Source organism: Dermacentor variabilis, chromosome 9, assembly GCF_050947875.1.
Source record: "Dermacentor variabilis isolate Ectoservices chromosome 9, ASM5094787v1, whole genome shotgun sequence".
NCBI lineage: Eukaryota > Metazoa > Arthropoda > Arachnida > Ixodida > Ixodidae > Dermacentor > Dermacentor variabilis.
The window spans coordinates 109170143-109187252 of NC_134576.1; the positions used below are offsets into that span (position 1 = coordinate 109170143).

The following is a 17110-nucleotide window of genomic DNA, read 5'->3' on the forward strand; positions in this document are numbered from 1 at the left end:
GCAAACATGATTTGTTATACTGGAGAGGTTCATGCACCTTCCTTCCATCTTGGCCTGAGTTCCAAGTCCTGAAGACGCAGTGAATCATCCAAACTGTGCCACTCTAGCTTCTGCAGTGGACATTCACAACCTATTGTACCTTAGCCGAGAAAAGATCGAGCTACTCGAGAGAGAATCCTAGGAGCTTCCAAGATAAAATTATGTCAATAGACAGTTACAAGCATGGGCTGATGAACGACAAGGTTGCTGAGCTGCTACTGCAATTTCAGTATGAATTTTCAGAAATTATGAATGGCCTAAAGGAATTGGGAAATAAGCGAAGTTTCACACTACCAACTACAAACACAGTAAAACCTCGTTCATACGTTTTGGAAAAAAAAAACGCAAGAAAAACCATACCGACCGGGAAAGCGTACGATCCGAAGTAACTAAAAAAATTTGACAGACTCAATTATCTATGTAATGTGAAACATTGTGCGACTAGCTGCGGCACGAAATGCTGACGTGCGTCAAGATGGTGGTGCTCCGGCGGCCCGAGATACATTTTGTTGTTTTCTTATTGCATGGTTTTTTAAGAGAGCAACGGGGAACCAAAACAAAATCGGGCTGGTGGGCAATGCCGGATGCTGCAGAAGCGAAATGTGCTGCCCACATCGTGCCGCCTGCAGCAGGGAACGGCGGCATATTTGGATTATCACCTACTAAAAGCATGCAGTACGCTATCAATGGCACTACGCACTATGCGCAGTGAAACAGATAGGCGAAGACGCTTATCGTAATAGGATTGGCGGTGATAACTGTGAATGCCATATGTGACAACCCCAGCGAAGATTTGCTGCTACTGAAATGAGAAAGTGAGTGCGTGCTGGCGTTTTCATGTGAGATGGGTGGGCAAGTATGCGGTGAAGCTCCTGCGGAGGGCAGCTATATTTTGTTCTCGATCACGTGTGCATCATGCATTTTCTTGTTTACATGGGGTCCAGCGGTCGGAAAATGCATATTAGCACAGTTTGGCGACGGCTGCACGTTGCTGACGAAAAGGCGCGCTTTCCGAGAACATATGGCCTGGTAAAAAATGAGCTGAACTCTACTTGGGTCATTTTTTTATGTTCTCGAATGGTAACGTTGGTGCCGGGAAAACATACGTAATGGGAACGTATGAACAAGGTTCAACTCTATTTTGCAGCAAGGCAATCCTGTATGCTAAATGGGTAAGAAATATTAACAGACTGTCAATATATTTTATATGCTTGATTATAAATAAAAGATTAATACTTGCAAACCTGTGAACATTAAAATTTGTAAAATCTCATGACACAAGAGCAAGAGGGGGTAGGGAGAGGGATAGCACATATTACTATTCTAAAGCTTGCCTTTAGCACACACCTTTTGTGGAATCCACACACACTTTATTAACGATGACGTGCATTTAGATGCAGCCAACAAATAGCAGCAACTTGGAACAGCAAAGATTGACAAGTAACAAACTATTTTTAGAGATCACAGTGACTTTTTCAGCGACTGCTGTAGCCAATATCGCCTGCTTCAGGATCTGTGTCTGAACAAGCTTGCTCGCTGACCGCACCCAAACTATGGCGCGAGCCAGGTCGAGCCGCTAAGTTGTGAAGGCTACAGTTGCTGTTTGTCGTGCGCATGATGTGAGCTCTACGTGTGTAGCGTTTGTCTTTAACGTGTGAAACAGCAACACAATCCCAGGCGACTTCTTTCACTGCTGTACAAATGTTTGCCGCTCAGAATCATCAAGCCGCTTCAAATGGCACCAACTCCTCCTTTGATGCCCGTGCCAATGTGGGCACTGATTAAGTGAATAAAGTGCCACACAACAGATAACTGTTGCGAGGAATCCCGCGACCATTGGGCTACTGGAGCGTGGTTGACGTCTGTTTAACGTCATCGCTTCTTTCCTCTTGCTCTGCTTGTCCATGCAGTGATCATACCAGCGGCACACACCCATTCTGAGGGAATGGCCAAGAGCACTCACATGCCCTGCAGCAAATGTCTATTGGTCCAATTAAGTTGTATAATGGGCAGAACAGTTGCCACCAGCACGCACACAAAGTGAGGAGAAAGGGGCAAAAAAAAGCTTTGCTTCAAAATCCTAAACACGTGTATGCTAATCTGAGCAACTGATACATCAAAAGACAACAAAGCTGTGTGAGTGAGCTCTCGCAACGTCCACAGTGTTGGGTGTCTATTTGCTGGCTGTTCTTATTGACGATTCATTGCCGGCGCCACCTGTGCATTTGCATCAATGCCATGGTCATACAGCCCCTTCGAGGTCGGCTTGTCTTAATTTATGACCACAGTGTTACGTTTCGCCTATGACGCGCGGTATAGCCGGCGCGGATGCAGCGGACGCAGGGGCTTCGTTCAAAGCGGCGGACATTTTGGCCTGTTCGGCGCCGCCGCTACGCCTCCCCACCAAGCACGTCCAGGCATGTTCCAATGCCACGTGTCTTCGTGTGTGCGTGTGTGTGTGTGTGTGCATGTTGGTGCCCACGCTTGTCAAAGCGCGGCAGCCGGGGAGAGGAGCTCCTTAAGTGTGAAGCGAGGAGGTCTGACTGGCGCCGGCCCGGCGGATGCGTCACTACACTCGTCTCAACCTGTCTCTCAGCGTGTCCGTGCCCTGTCACGTGCGCATCTGACGAGACGTTCCTTCTTGCCCTCAAATGCGAGAGTATAAAAGCAGCTGCCCCTGGACGCCAAGAGAGAGGCTCTGATTTCTTCTGTTGAGTTACGTGCTCTCCCGTCTCTCCACTTCGGTCGACCTGACCGCCCGCTCTTTTGCGATGCTAGAATAAACAAGTTGTTCTGTTACCAGTCGACTCATGCTTTGCCGGGACCTTCGGATGCTTCCAGTTGTGCCCCAGGCCGCCAGGCCAACGCTACCCTTGGGGCTTGCGACCCATTTGCAACAACGGGTGTCAGCGCTGAGGTTCCAACAACTGTCTGCCAGCGGTGAGATCGCGACAACGGAGGCCAGCAGTGAAGATATGCAGTTGACTGTATGCTGAGCAGCACAACGACCATCCGGGAGCAGTGCAACGAGCCCTGTGTGATGACTGGTTGCCTGCAGCGGAACGACTGCGCTGAATTCTTGGCTGCGAGGTTTGGTGAGTGCGGGACTTTCTTCTTCTGAGTTTTGCCAGGCTTTTGTTAGTGTCAGAAACAGAGCTGGTAATTGTGGTTGTCGTTGCTGCCGGGTTAGTTTGCGGCAAGACAATAGTAGGCAGTAGAGAAAGCAGCATTCAGAGCAGCCATGGATTTGAAGTCATTGCGCAAACCGAAATTGCTGGAGCTTGCAAGAGAGTTGGGTCTGGATGTCTCAGACAAACTCAGAAAACCAGAACTGCTAAGGGCTATTCTTGAGTTAGAAGCTGAGGATGACGAGCTGTCGGAATGCCTTGAGACTATTGAGGAGAGGGCAAAAAGACAGGAGCACAAACTTAAAGAGCAAAAAGAGAAACAGGAGCGCGAACTTAAAGAACAGAAAGAGAAACAGGAGCGCGAACTTAAAGAACAGAAAGAGAAACAGGAGCGCGAACTTAAAGAACAGAAAGAGCGAGAGCAACAAGAGCGCGACCGTCAACACGCTTTGGAAATGAAGCGTCTCGAGATAGAGATGGAACGCGCTCGTAATGGAAGTCAGGCACACGGTGCAGGAGAACAAGTATTGTTCAAAATGACTGACCTGATGCGGCCGTTTAAGCTTGGAGAGGACATTGGTTTGTTCCTGGTTAACTTTGAGCGAACGTGCGAGAAGCAGGGGTTCTCTCGGGAAACGTGGCCACAGCGCTTGCTCACTTTGTTACCCGGCGAGGCGGCCGACGTAGTCGCTCGCTTGAAGAGAGAGGAGGCAGAGGATTTCGACAAAGTGAAATCGAGTCTGCTAAAAAAGTACAGGCTGTCAGCGGAGGCGTTCCGTCGGAAGTTTCGGGAAAATGAGAAAGGCAAAAGTGAGTCATATACAGAGTTTGCCTACAGGCTTATGTCAAACATGCAGGAGTGGCTCAAAGAAGAGAATGCGTTTGGCGACCACGAGAAAGTTCTGCAGTGTTTCGGGCTGGAACAGTTTTATAGTCGGTTACCTGAGAACGTGCGGTACTGGGTCTTGGATAGGCCAGACGTTTGTACGGTGGCTAAAGCCGCCGAGCTAGCCGAGGAGTTTGTGACGCGTCGGGCTCGCGGAGCTAAGGACGGTCAAAAGGGTGAATTTGGCTCCAAGTTTGAGAGGCCAAAGTTCACACCCATGAGAGCAAAGGGGAACACGCGTAGTGCGGATGCGAGTGAAAGCAGTGCGACCGAACCTAAGGAGACGGCGGCAGCCGAAGCCGAACGCAGAAAGCGGTTCGAGACGAGGCAAGCGCGCGTGTGTTATACGTGCCAGAAGCCGGGTCACTTTTCGGCGCAGTGTCCGGAAACAAAAACAAAAGTCGTGTTTTTGTCATTATGCAGCACTGACGAGAACATGAAGCTTCTCGAGCCTTACATGCGAGACCTCCTCGTGAAAGGGAAAGAGTGCCGAGTGCTTCGCGATTCCGCAGCTACGATGGATGTAGTTCACCCCTCCTACGTAGAACCCGATATGTTCACGGGCGAGTGCGCATGGATCAAGCAAGCCGTGGAAGCTCATAGCGTGTGTCTGCCCGTAGCAAAAGTGCTTATTGAAGGGCCTTTCGGAGCGCTTGAGACGGAGGCCGCAGTGTCATCTATGCTGCCCCCCCAGTACCCGTATCTATTTTCGAACAGGTCCGATCACCTCCTGCGCGAGAAAGGGCTTTTGTTTGGTGAGGCTAGCGTTCAGGCCTTAACCAGATCGAAGGTTCGGGAGCTCGCTGCAAAGGCGGTAGTTGCGGCGCCGACGTTGTCGAACAATGAGAAAGGGTCAGAGGCGCAGCAAGCTGATATTCAGAGCACGTCCGAACTGAATAAAATTGAGCCTGTAGCGTTGAAGGCACCAGATACTGGAGAGGAAATGCCCGACACGGGAAAGTTAGAAGAGCTATCTGCAGATTTGCTCATCGCGCCTACGTCAGACGGACTTAATAGGTTGCTAAAAGTCAGCCGGTCGGCTTTGATAGCCGAGCAAAAGAAGGATGGCAGCCTAGAAAACATACGCTGCATTGTCAAGGGAGGTATCGCCAAGAAAAATGCTCGCTTTGTGGAAAGAGGTGGGGTCCTGTACCGGAAGTATCTAGACCGCAGGGGAGTGGAGTTCGATCAGCTGATCGTGCCTCAATGCTATCGTCAGGATCTGTTGCGCTTGTCGCATGGGGGTTCGTGGTCCGGACACCTAGGAGTTAAGAAAACTAAGGACCGTCTCTTGCAAGAGTACTATTGGCCAGGGTGTTTTCGGGACGCAGACCACTTTGTGAAGACATGTGACACCTGTCAGCGGGTGGGCAAACCAGGGGACAAATCGAGGGCGCCGTTGAAGTTGGTACCTATCATTACGGAGCTTTTTAGACGGCTCGTTATTGATACAGTGGGACCTCTGCCGGTAACAGCCACGGGGTACAGACACATTTTGACTGTGATCTGCCCAGCGACAAAGTTCCCTGAAGCAGTGCCGCTTAAAGAACTCGGCTCAGTTGAGATAGTCAATGCACTAATGTCCATATTTGCGCGAGTTGGTTTTCCTGCGGAAATCCAGTCAGAACAGGGCACGGTGTTTACTAGCGCTTTGACGACAGCCTTTCTCGAAAGTTGTGGGGTAAAGCTGTTACACAGCTCAGTGTACCACCCACAGTCGAATTCCGTTGAGAAGCTCCACTCCGTCATGAAGCGTGTGTTGAGAGCTTTGTGGTTTGAACAACCAACGGACTGGGAGCTGTGTCTGCCTGGGGTGATGTTTGCATTAAGGACCGCGCCGCATGCGGCTACGGGGTTTTCGCCAGCTGAACTGGTGTACGGTCGCTCGCTGCGATCTCCGCTTCGCATGCTTCGAGACGGATCACTGCCCTCTCCAATGGCTGCAGATCATCTCTTCCATAAATGGCCTCCTCCTGCACTGGAGCCTCGCTTTGCAACAATATTCCTTTGAGGTGCGTTACAAAAAGGGGAGTCTCAACGGTAACGCCGATGGCTTAAGTCGAAGCCCCTAACGTAGGAATCAGCCTCAGAGTTGTTTGTTACTGTTGTTTTTCTTCCTGAGGCAGGATTTTTAACATATTGCTTTTGTTTAGTGTTTCAAAGTGATGACGTGCTTTCTAGTGCAATTTTCCAATTTGTGGACACGTTCTGAGTGCTGCTAGACCACTGTAAGGAACTAGGCAGTGGTATAAAAGGGGAAAGAGCCTGGCAGGGCTTAGTGAGGGTTGTTTCGTGCTTGCTGACTGAGCGGTTGAGTTTCGGCGTAGTTCTAACGCTTGCCGGGAACGAGAACAAAAATGTCAACTCTCCCGAAGTCACTTTGCAGTGTCCTGTGTGAACCTGAACGAGAGAACGAGGCCTTCTCTGTGCGCTGCGCTCAAGAAACGCCGAAGGACGCCCGACTTCGGTTATGAGCATCATCGAGCGACATCCCTCCGGACAGCGGATGCAGTCCCCTGACCATCGGGATCTCCTTCCCCCGGCGGGGCGGTCTGTTACGTTTCGTCTACGACGCGCGGTATAGCCGGCGCGGATGCAGCGGACGCCGGGGCTTCGTTCAAAGCGGCGGACATTTTGGCCCGTTCGGCGCCGCCGCTACGCCTCCCCGCCAAGCGCGTCCAGGCATGTTCCAATGCCACGTGTCTTCGTGTGTGCGTGTGTGTGTGTGTGTGCATGTTGGTGCCCACGCTTGTCAAAGCGCGGCAGCCGGGGAGAGGAGCTCCCCAAGTGTGAAGCGAGGAGGTCTGACCGGCGCCGGCCCGGCGGATGCGTCACTACACTCGTCTCAACCTGTCTCTCAGCGTGTCCGTGCCCCGTCACGTGCGCATCTGACGAGACGTTCCTTCTTGCCCTCAACTGCGAGAGTATAAAAGCAGCTGCCCCCAGACGCCAAGAGAGAGGCTCCGATTTCTTCTGTTGAGTTACGTGCTCTCCCGTCTCTCCACTTCGGTCGACCTGACCGCCCGCTCTTTTGCGATGCTAGAATAAACAAGTTGTTCTGTTACCAGTCGACTCATGCTTTGCCGGGACCTTCGGATGCTTCCAGTTGTGCCCCAGGCCGCCAGGCCAACGCTACCCTTGGGGCTTGCGACCCATTTGCAACAACGGGCGTCTGCGCTGAGATTCCAACAACAGCCATACAAACTCCTAGCTGACCTTCAACATGGAGCAGGTAAAACACAATGTGAGAAACAAAATTTACAGATTACTGGCTAAAGAAATGCACAATGAAGATGGTGTCTGTTTGTGTGAGGGGTACACAAGGTAAACTTTATTTTATGATGCTTAATAATTATGTCTCAAAGCAAAAAATTTCGAAAGCATTTGTGATTGATAACGAGCTTGTCATCACCTGCCGCCACACGGAAACGGCTGCGAAACTCTCCTTAAAGGGACCCTGAAACGCTTTTGACGATTTTCTACAAACGTATTGAGTCGTTAGAGTAGGTCCTTCTGATCATTAATTGACACATCTAAGTGCTCCGCGTAAAGTGTGTAATTTATTATAAGGTTTTAAATATGCACATCGCTGCCGATCGCAGCACACTGCTCGGCGGAATTTTAAGCCGCCCCTACCCATATGACCGAAATCACCCATACGACGTCAGTGGGGCGAGCTATCCGATTGGCTGACAAGGGCGCGTGATCGATAATTTTTCTAATTTTATGATAAACAAATGATCTTCGTAATAGTTGGAATGTTAGTTAATTTGTTTTTATGAAAAGAAAGTAACATAAAGAGAATGCACAAGAATAATTTTTCAGTACACTTAAGCACTTCCGGCATACAGCGTGTGTCCTCTGCTTGTGTTACAACGTACTCCATTTTGAAGAGAGCTCCGCGGTCAGAGTCGGTCTCAGTCTTTTCGCGAGCACTATGATTCGACTTTGTTGCCTTGTGGACTGCAAACGTAGCGACTGGCAATATGCCAAGCTGCGACATCGTGTCCCTCTGTAAGGCATCATACGAGTGAATTGGCTGCTGCGCATCGGACTGCCGCTATCCGATCGGCGCCAGGATTTGCGCGTTTGTGGCCGTGACTTTACACCGGAAGATTACTAACACAATAGCGTTTCCCGAGTCCGGTATTAGGGAAAATGCAAGCGCAAGGGGACAGAGTCTGGCCGCTTGACTTTGCCGTAACGGGATGAGCCATGAGATGAGCAGAAGGGCAAATGCGAATGGTCTGCACGGTGCAGCCACCTGGTGGCACAGAGCTCAACCATACAGAGTAGCAGCAACGAATTGTATTCTTTTTGCTGCTGGTGTGTATTTTTCGCAGGAGTGTAATCATGAACACGTTTTTATAAATGTTTAAAATGTTTTACACTTGGTTAGAGCAATATTAGCGTTTTGTTTGGCTGGTTAAGCTCTGCACCAACAAGTGTATGGACCGTGCAGACCAATCAGGCCGCTCACGTACGTCTACGCTAAAGTTCCTTCATCAGCTTGAGTTTATGCCTACAGTCATTTGCTGAAATGACCAGCTTGCCTGTGGTTACCGGAATACAAGACACGTTCCGCGCTACGACAGAATGCTCGCAACGCACGCTGCTTCGATAGCTCTCGCTTGGGGTCGATGGCCAAGCGGCTAGCGGAGCGGTTTCGCGCGGGCAGGGTCGGGCTCCAAAACAACCGGAAGTGGACGATGTGACGTCGCATCGTGATGGTGAACCAGTGAAGGCGGAGCTTAGCCCCGCTCGCTCGGCGAATGAGTTGAGGAGGAAAAGCATGGCTAGGGAGGAGGGTAACTTCTAATCGCTCGTAGCTCCATTAATACGTAACGCTTCACTTAAATTGTAGTGCGAATGTTGCACTTAAGCTGTACCCTACGCGTCTACAAAATTTGTCCGAACCGTTTCAGGGGCCCTTTAACAGCTCCGCTGTAAAACTGCACCTAATAATCTACTAGAGAATCAGGATATCGCAACAACGCCCAATTGAGTGAAATCAAGAAGTTAGTCATTATGCATAAAAAGCAAGCATGAGAACAAATACGTTTGTGATGGGTTGTGCTGCTGAATGCCAAAAATGTGTAAGAAAGTGCACCCCTGTCACTTCAATCTTTATCAGCATGACACACACTTAGCATCCAGAAGTTGAAATTTCAGGACACTGACAAAGGTAGTTGAGACGTGTGAGATGTGCACTCAAAATGTTCATGTTGTACTTACCTTCACAGGCACACATGTGACTACAAGGCTTGAAGAGCACTGATGCCTTCTTGTCTGAGCAGACGACGCATTCCTCTACCTGCAATCAAGATTTATCCTCTTAGATGCTGTGTGCACAATGGTACACATGAAAATAGTACATCAAAAGCAACAGCACGGATGAGAAAAATTATACCTAAAACATGTAGTACACATTTGGAACACTTCTGACTAAACCTGTGTGGCAAGTTTGACCAATATGAACAAAGTGCTTTAATAAAACTGGACGCTTGTTCTCGGTGTGAGTATGTTGTCATGCGACAAGTTCGTACCTTTTACTGTGTGTGACAATGTTTTACAGCAGGCATATTTGTCAATTGACTAAATAAGTGCTTTCCTAGTATGCTGAACATAAAATAGCTTATGTTCTCATATCTGACATTCCTGTGGAGAGTTTCTTGCGTGGAGTCCACACTGAGTAAACATGACAAAACTCAATGAAGAATGAAAACGCTTAATCCATTGTGCACCTGTTTGCTTTTCACAATTCTCAATATGCAAGAAATGTGGTGAGATTAAATTTTGAATCAGCATAATTAATTGGTGCTTGAAGGGTTTACGTAATTTGTGTTAGGTTGGTGACATTGAAATGTAAGCCCATTAGCTCACAAAAAACAGGCTCATGCATTTGTGTCAGCTGGTGGATGCTGACGCATTGAAATCAAAGACAGGTGTCCTGGCACAAGCAGTAAGAGAAGATGGGGCAAAGTTTAGAAGTAGCCAGCCAGCCTGAAGACTATGAATGATGGCTCATGGACAATGCATCTTATAAGTCACGTTTGCAGCAACCTGTATGAAACAGCCTCCATGCTTCTATTTAATATCATTCCGACATTGTGCCATGTGGCAACTAAGGGAGAAAAAAAAATACACAGAATTATGTAACATTAAGTTGCCGGTACAGAAAAATTTGCTCAACCAAGTGAAGTTGATATTCTATTAAGATGACGGCACTTCGACTTGGTTTAGAGGAGTCATAGAAGCTCCACAAAGTGTGTGTTTAAAGAGCTTGAAAGGCTTTTCTTGATGGAAAGATCTATCAAGGAAAATCTGGGGATCTATGCAAATCTAAGGAACTCACATGCGAACAAGACTGTGAAGCTGTATAAACAAAGGTTGTACTCATTTGTTGTTGTACCTTGTGTCTTGCACAAAAACATTTTATTGAGAACTTCATTACATTGTAACTTTGTGCACATATATACTGTTCACTGTAGTATTCAAAACATGTCCCTGTATCACATACTGGCTCCAGTACCTGAACTTTGTTGCTATAGCAACCAGAACAACCATATCTTGTCGATATGAACAATACCAAAACTGCTGCAAAAAAATATTTCTGGAACCCTCTCAAGAAGTTGTTGGATAAGACGGTGCAATTGTACAATATAACAGCTTCAGCGCAATGTAGAAAAATACGCTAGGATAATGATAACACCACATGCTTTTTGCAACTGTTCATTTCAGAGTCGAGACAGATGCTTAGGTACCACATGAAATGGCAATCCAAAGAAAGAAACAAAATATATCTTAGCTGAAGGTTCAGAATGAATATCAGAACGAAATCGTTCAGGTTCAGAAGGTTCAGAATGAAATCGTATCTTACATGAAAATATCGCTGTTATATCAAATATTCTTTCAGTGTATTTGCAGATATCGGCAAAAATGAACAAAACATTGCAATCGAGTCTGTAAGAAAGAAACGCAGGCATTATGCTTCCAACTGTCTTGGGAAGGGTATCCTGTCAGTTTAATGGACCTTCGGTAACTTGCTGTTCTGATACCTGGCTTGTGAGCAGTACGTAATTGCAATCACGCCTTGCACCAACGTCAATATGCAACCATGTGATTCATGTGCTCGCATGGGATTAGCAGGTTAGCTTGGTAGCTGTGAGCCAGCCTAGCCACCGCATCGACCAAAGTTTGCATACATGCACAGAATTTACCATTCCAGCTTTTTCCAGCTGAGTATCCGACATTTTTGCTGCAAGCATAAATACAGCTGCCAATCGATAATTCAGACATAGATAATCTGAACATGCTCGATCATTCAGACAGCCTCGGGGTACTCTCGCTGGCCCCACAGACTTAACATACAAGGACAACCAAAATTTTTAACACCTTAAAGCATGCCATCGGTAATTCGAACTCTGCCTGTGTCATACGACCATGTGCCACTGAGTTGAGCAGAAGAAGTAAAACATTTTAAAGAGGACATTAAAAATTTAAAGGTTAATTTTTGTCACTGTAGAGCAGCATATACTCAGTGGCACTTAAGTAGTAACCCAAGCTGGCGTCAAAGAGGTTAACTGAAGAGTGGCACATCCCTACTGGCTTATCAGAGAGACTGTAGTTCTCCCAGACATTTCCCACCTCCTCCGTTTATTTATTTATTGCCCGTTAGCTTTATTTCTCTGCTATCCTTTTTTCCATTCTTTCCCCCATTACCCTTCCTCAGGGCAGGGTAGCAAATGAGAAGCTCTTCTGGTTAACCTCCCTGCCTCTCCCATCTCATTTCTCTCTCTCTATTTGTTACATGCTGATGTTGGTGAGGAGGAGGAGGAGGAGGTGCGTTGCTTGCGGCAGGTGGACCTAGCCTTGCAAAAGTTGCCGGCAATTGCTCCGCCTGAATGCTACCTATCGAGTGTGATACGGAAACGCTTCGCAGTACCACTGACACCACCGGGTTCCAAAGACAAGTTGACTCGGATCCCAGTACGTTGCGCGTCTCGCGAAACATGACGACCCATACGGCTAACCATTCACCGAGAAACCTTTCAGATTTACTTTGTTATATCTGATAAGTAATTTGTTGTACTGCCTGTGTTCATTATATCCAGATATGATTGCACAAAAGCCAATGAGGATTCATAAAGGTGCATGACATGACAGCTCTCTGTAACCAATGCTACACTGATACACCTTTCTCCCTTTGTATCCTTCATGCATAAAAAAAAATAAATTAAATTATGGGTTTTTTTGTGCCAAAACCACTTTCTGATTATGAGGCATGCCGTCAGGAGAACTACGAAAATTTCGACCATCTGGGGTTCTTCAACGTGCACCTAAATCTAAGTACATGGGTGTTTTCGCATTTCGCCCCCACCGAAATGTGGCCGCCGTGGCCGGGATTTTATCCCGTGACCTCGTGCTCAGCAGCCTAACACCATAGCCACTGAGCAACCATGGCGGGTACTTCTTCATGCTTCTCTCAGCTCACAAGCGAGCACATCATGACTTCCTTTAAGAATACCGGCCAACTCTACTAAAAATTTTCTTATGTTTACGAATTCAGCCCGTTTTACGATTTTACGAATGTTGCATCAAATTTTACGAATAAATAATTTTGTATGTTAAAGTGTTTGCCCATCGGTTTCCGCACCTTCCATTTCAAGTCTTATAAATTAGTTCTAATGGCAGAATGATTAAAAGGGGGATACCTGCTTCACGCAAGCAACACACTACTGTTGCGTTTAGACTGGCAGTGAAAATATGAAATGGTTTTTCTGTCTTTTTGAGGTGGCTGACAATGCATTTTTTGTTTACTTAATGCAAATGAGCAACAATAGTATTACCGAGAATGTTCTCGCGGTCACGAAAATCAGTGAATAGTTGTTGTAGGTCCAACTGCATGCAATGACGCTGTATGACGGCATTGCGGAAGCGAGGGCAAGCGATGTTTCACTGCTGTTGACATGAGATTGCAGATTCCTTGCTGCACGCAGTGCAATAGTATTTGGCTCACATGTTCACAGGAGCTCTGTTCACAGATCAGCAATGTTTTCTTACAATGTTGTAAAAGTATTTCAGGATCCACTTAAATCCTCATTACTCAACTGTGTACGCATCCCTGAAAACATGCGAGCTCAGGGAAGCTTAAAAAAAAGAAATGCCATCTGTGCCTCCTCCCCCCCCCCTTCTGTAGCTTGTCCTAGGATTTCGCGAATCGTAAAGTTCATAGGTTTGCAGGCATTCTCTAAGAATGTTGGCATTTCTAAACATTGGCATGTATGTACACTACTTACAGTGATAAGGCTACATGTAATCCTATTGCATGTGCCTGTCGTGTTGTTATCCTGCGTCTGTTATGCTGAGGCTATGCCGCAGTACAAATTCTCAGTAGTACAGCTTTACTATGATACAAGTGATGTGTGCGGCGCGAACATGCCTCTCGCTGAACCTGACCTTTGTGCGTGCAAGCACAGGCTCCTTGCAAAGCAGGCACTTCTTGACGCGCGGAGCACACAGGGCGCAAGTGGCAATGTGGCCGCACGGGTCGAACAGGGTGTCGCGCTTCATGTCCGAGCAGACGATGCAGTCCTCCAGGGCCTCCTGCTCGCTCGGTTGCGGGCTCGTCGATGGCGTCAGCATCTGCGACCTGCCAGTGTGGGAAATGTGCGCTGTCAGGCACAGGGTCGCTGCTTGGAGACCATGTGTTGGTGTGAGGCCACGATTATAAAACAGTACAGTGCAGCAAGTGGTACTGAAATACTAAAGATTTTAAAGTTGCTCACTTCTTCACGCAATAAGTTGTAATTGCTTATGAGCCAAGGGTAAAGGAGGCTGGCCCCTAGAATCAGTATCAGAAGTACTGGCTTTTGAAAACTTAAGCTTGATGACAAAAAGGGCACTTTAAACTGCTTCTCAACAATTCATTTTCTCATGAACGTAAGAATTTCAAAGGCCGACTTGGCGGCATATTAACCTTTCAGTTGATTTTTTTTCTGCTTGATTACAGGATCTGGAGCTGAAACTAAAAGCTACAAAGCCTGACAAAGGCCTTTGCGCCTATTGCAGGTCAATTTCATCACCGTAGCCACAGCTTGACAAGTTAAACAGGTGCTTCATGCTATTCATTGGCACTCATTCACATTCACTCGCACGCACTGGCACCCTCACTCAAATTAACAAATATCTACTCACACTCATGCCTGAGAAACGACAGTGACTCAGTACTCATTCAATGTTCATTCGGTGTTCCAGCCTTTCTCGAATGGTTGGTATGCTATTGTGCACACGTTTTCTTTTGCCTGAGAATGTAAAACTCTCGTATAATTCACTTTTCCTCTCAAAACTGCACTGTTGCTACCTTGTTTGCGGAACCACAACGAGTTTGAACATTATGAGGCTTTCTGGAATACAAAAAGAAGGACTATCCGTTTGATTGTCAATGCTCCGTACAATGCACACTCAAGGTCTATCCGTAAAAACCTAAACGTAATGCCTGTTGTTGATCTGTATGGCTCTTCACTACTGACATGTTACAAACAAGGCATTAAAGAAAAAAATCTGCACTTGAAGAAAGATGCTAACTTGACTGAAAGTGTGAATGTCTATGACACGCGCAAAATTAGTTTTTGGTTTTTGCCACAAACAATGTCCTAACTATGTCATACAAATGAGCACATATACATTGCCCACTCTTTTAAACCACCAGCACTGTTTTCTCTAGCGTCACTAATGCTTTTTCTTTCACCAAGTTTTGATGAATTTTTGATGTCATGCAGAAAAGTAAAGTTAGTTTTCGTTTATAGACTTTAGTATTATATTTTACATGTACGGTTGTGTCACTGTATCTCTGTTGCACTTTGCTTCTGTCGAAGGGCAATTGTTGGGCACAGACCTTGTCAAGACTTTTGTGGTTCTTATGGTGTGCCCCCAACACTTTGTGCATGCTGTAATTTACCAGAATGCCCCCCCCCCCCCCAAAAAAGAATGAATGACTGTACTCGTGAGCGAGCATACCAAACTATGCCGAAAGCATGTATATTCTTATGGTTGCATTGCAGGCACTTCTGTCGTAAAAAACTGGCAACCAATTTTGTGAGACGTAAATATCAAAACTAGTGTCCACATTTGGTGATCATGTTGGAGAGTTGTAGAGGCTCATACAATAAAAGTGGGTTGCCAGAACATGATGGCGTCACAAGAAAAAAAGGTTTACTAAGCTGGATACAAAAGAAAAATAAGAACACTGCTTCTACATGTGAACAATCTATCTTCTATTCTTTATTACAAATTTTGAGGTTTATTAACCCTTTGAGGGTCAATGACGTAAATATACGGCGTCGCGAGCAAGTCCAAAAATGGTTGATTCTGTATATCTACGGCGCCGTCTGTATGTTTAAAAAGCGCGCCAATTTCCTAACTTTTTCTTTTCTGTCATGTGCTGCCACTATGTGGGAATACAGGGAATTTTTTTCGCGTGCCTCACTCTCTTGGTTTTCCTTGCATGGTTTGTTTTAGACCAAGTTTGCTCCCGCGCGTCTATATACTACTGCTGGCGCATTGGCGCGCGCACAGGCGGGCAGCGGTTTGGGTTCTGTACCGCGGGCAGTTTCGGCTTCTTGCGCTAGCAAAACTGATGGCTATCTCGTTACTAATGGCTCAAAGGGACCGTTTGTTTCTTGCTCGTTTAGTGCTCACAGGGGCGCGCGTAGGAAGGATGCCGCCTTGCATGCGTTTGTGTTGCTTCTTTATTTTTTTTTTGACAATCGGGAAAACTAATTGCCTCTCGTTGGCGATAAGATGAAGATTAGTGGAAGTTTGTCACACATTTTGCATTTTTGACTCGCACACAGCCACACAGTTTTCTTGACTGCGTGCACCTACACAGTTCGATTACGCTGTGGATGTACGTATTAGTGTAAGGGCAGGAACATTTGAGTCCTGAGAAATATTTTCGTGTGCGCATATTCAAAGCCTTGAATTGTGGGTACAACAGTGCATCAAATTTTTAATTCTTATAAGTTTATTTCCTTTATTATTGTTGTTATTCATGAATGAATAGCACATATATACCTATGCAAAATATTTTTTTCTCGCTTTACAGTCACCCTAGAAAAATATCGGTAAATTTTTTTTCGAAATAAGTCCCTAAAGAGAATTGGAATCTGCAATAAAAAAAATCGACCCTGGGCGGTCGCATATGGCGAAAAAAAATCGACCCTCAAAGGGTTAAGGCACTCATTCTTATTGCTGTCACACACAAGAAAGAAAGGAGAAATCAATAAGATTCCTACTGCAAATGATTTCAGTGTACTGGCAGATAACAGGTGTGCATTATACACGATAAGTAAAAGAAAAAGAGTCAATGCATCAAATAAAGTGTAAAAGTAAGATTTTCAGATAGTAGAGCAGTTCTTTTTCCTGCTTTGTGCATTTACAATCACAAAGCAACACCTAGCCAAATAAATTATCTCCAACACGATATCACCTGCCAAAGGACAATTGCCCAGACTCACCCGGACTTGTCCTTGCGACACTTGACGAGTGCGTTGCAAAGATTTGGGTCGGGGCACAGGTCCAAGGGTGCCTGCCCCTTCTTGTTCTTGATGTAGAGCTCAGCCCCGTTGGAGACCAGGAAGCAGGCGATAGAGGCACTGGACTTCTTGTCCGCACCCTGACTGCCCAAGCCCATTAGAAGCTGCAAGCCGTTGACAACAGGTTCGTTTAGGAACACGTCTGCTAAACGCATCCGAGGTGCTGCCTCGGATTAAAAGAGACAAGGCTGGATACAAAACAAACACACACAAGAATAAATTTATCAGCAAAAGAGGACAACATTCACATTTACAAAATCTTGTACATACACACTAAAAGTTACACAATAACCGATGCATCACAAGAGACATTGTAAGAAAGTACTGAAGGGATTAAGAGTTCACTAAGCTAGCAGGCTGTTAACAGAACAAATCAACTGAGGTCGCGGCCAAATGAGTTCACCATTGTGATGATTGATGCCACATTTTTGTTGTTGACGGGCTCACACTGAATTCCACCC

At 46.4% G+C, this 17110-nt stretch overlaps 1 protein-coding gene across 2 annotated transcripts in view; it reads right to left on the bottom strand.

Annotated features, from left to right (window-relative positions):
- Positions 1-17110, bottom strand: part of mib1 (E3 ubiquitin-protein ligase mind bomb 1) — a 592519-nt gene that overhangs the window by 15488 nt on the left and 559921 nt on the right. For both annotated transcript variants that reach the window (XM_075668982.1, XM_075668983.1), the window contains exons 16-18: positions 16572-16753; positions 13513-13705; positions 9289-9367 (exon numbers count right to left, since the gene is read on the bottom strand). In XM_075668982.1, the coding sequence (XP_075525097.1) occupies positions 9289-9367; positions 13513-13705; positions 16572-16753 (454 nt within the window). The remainder of the gene's footprint in view (positions 1-9288; positions 9368-13512; positions 13706-16571; positions 16754-17110) is intronic.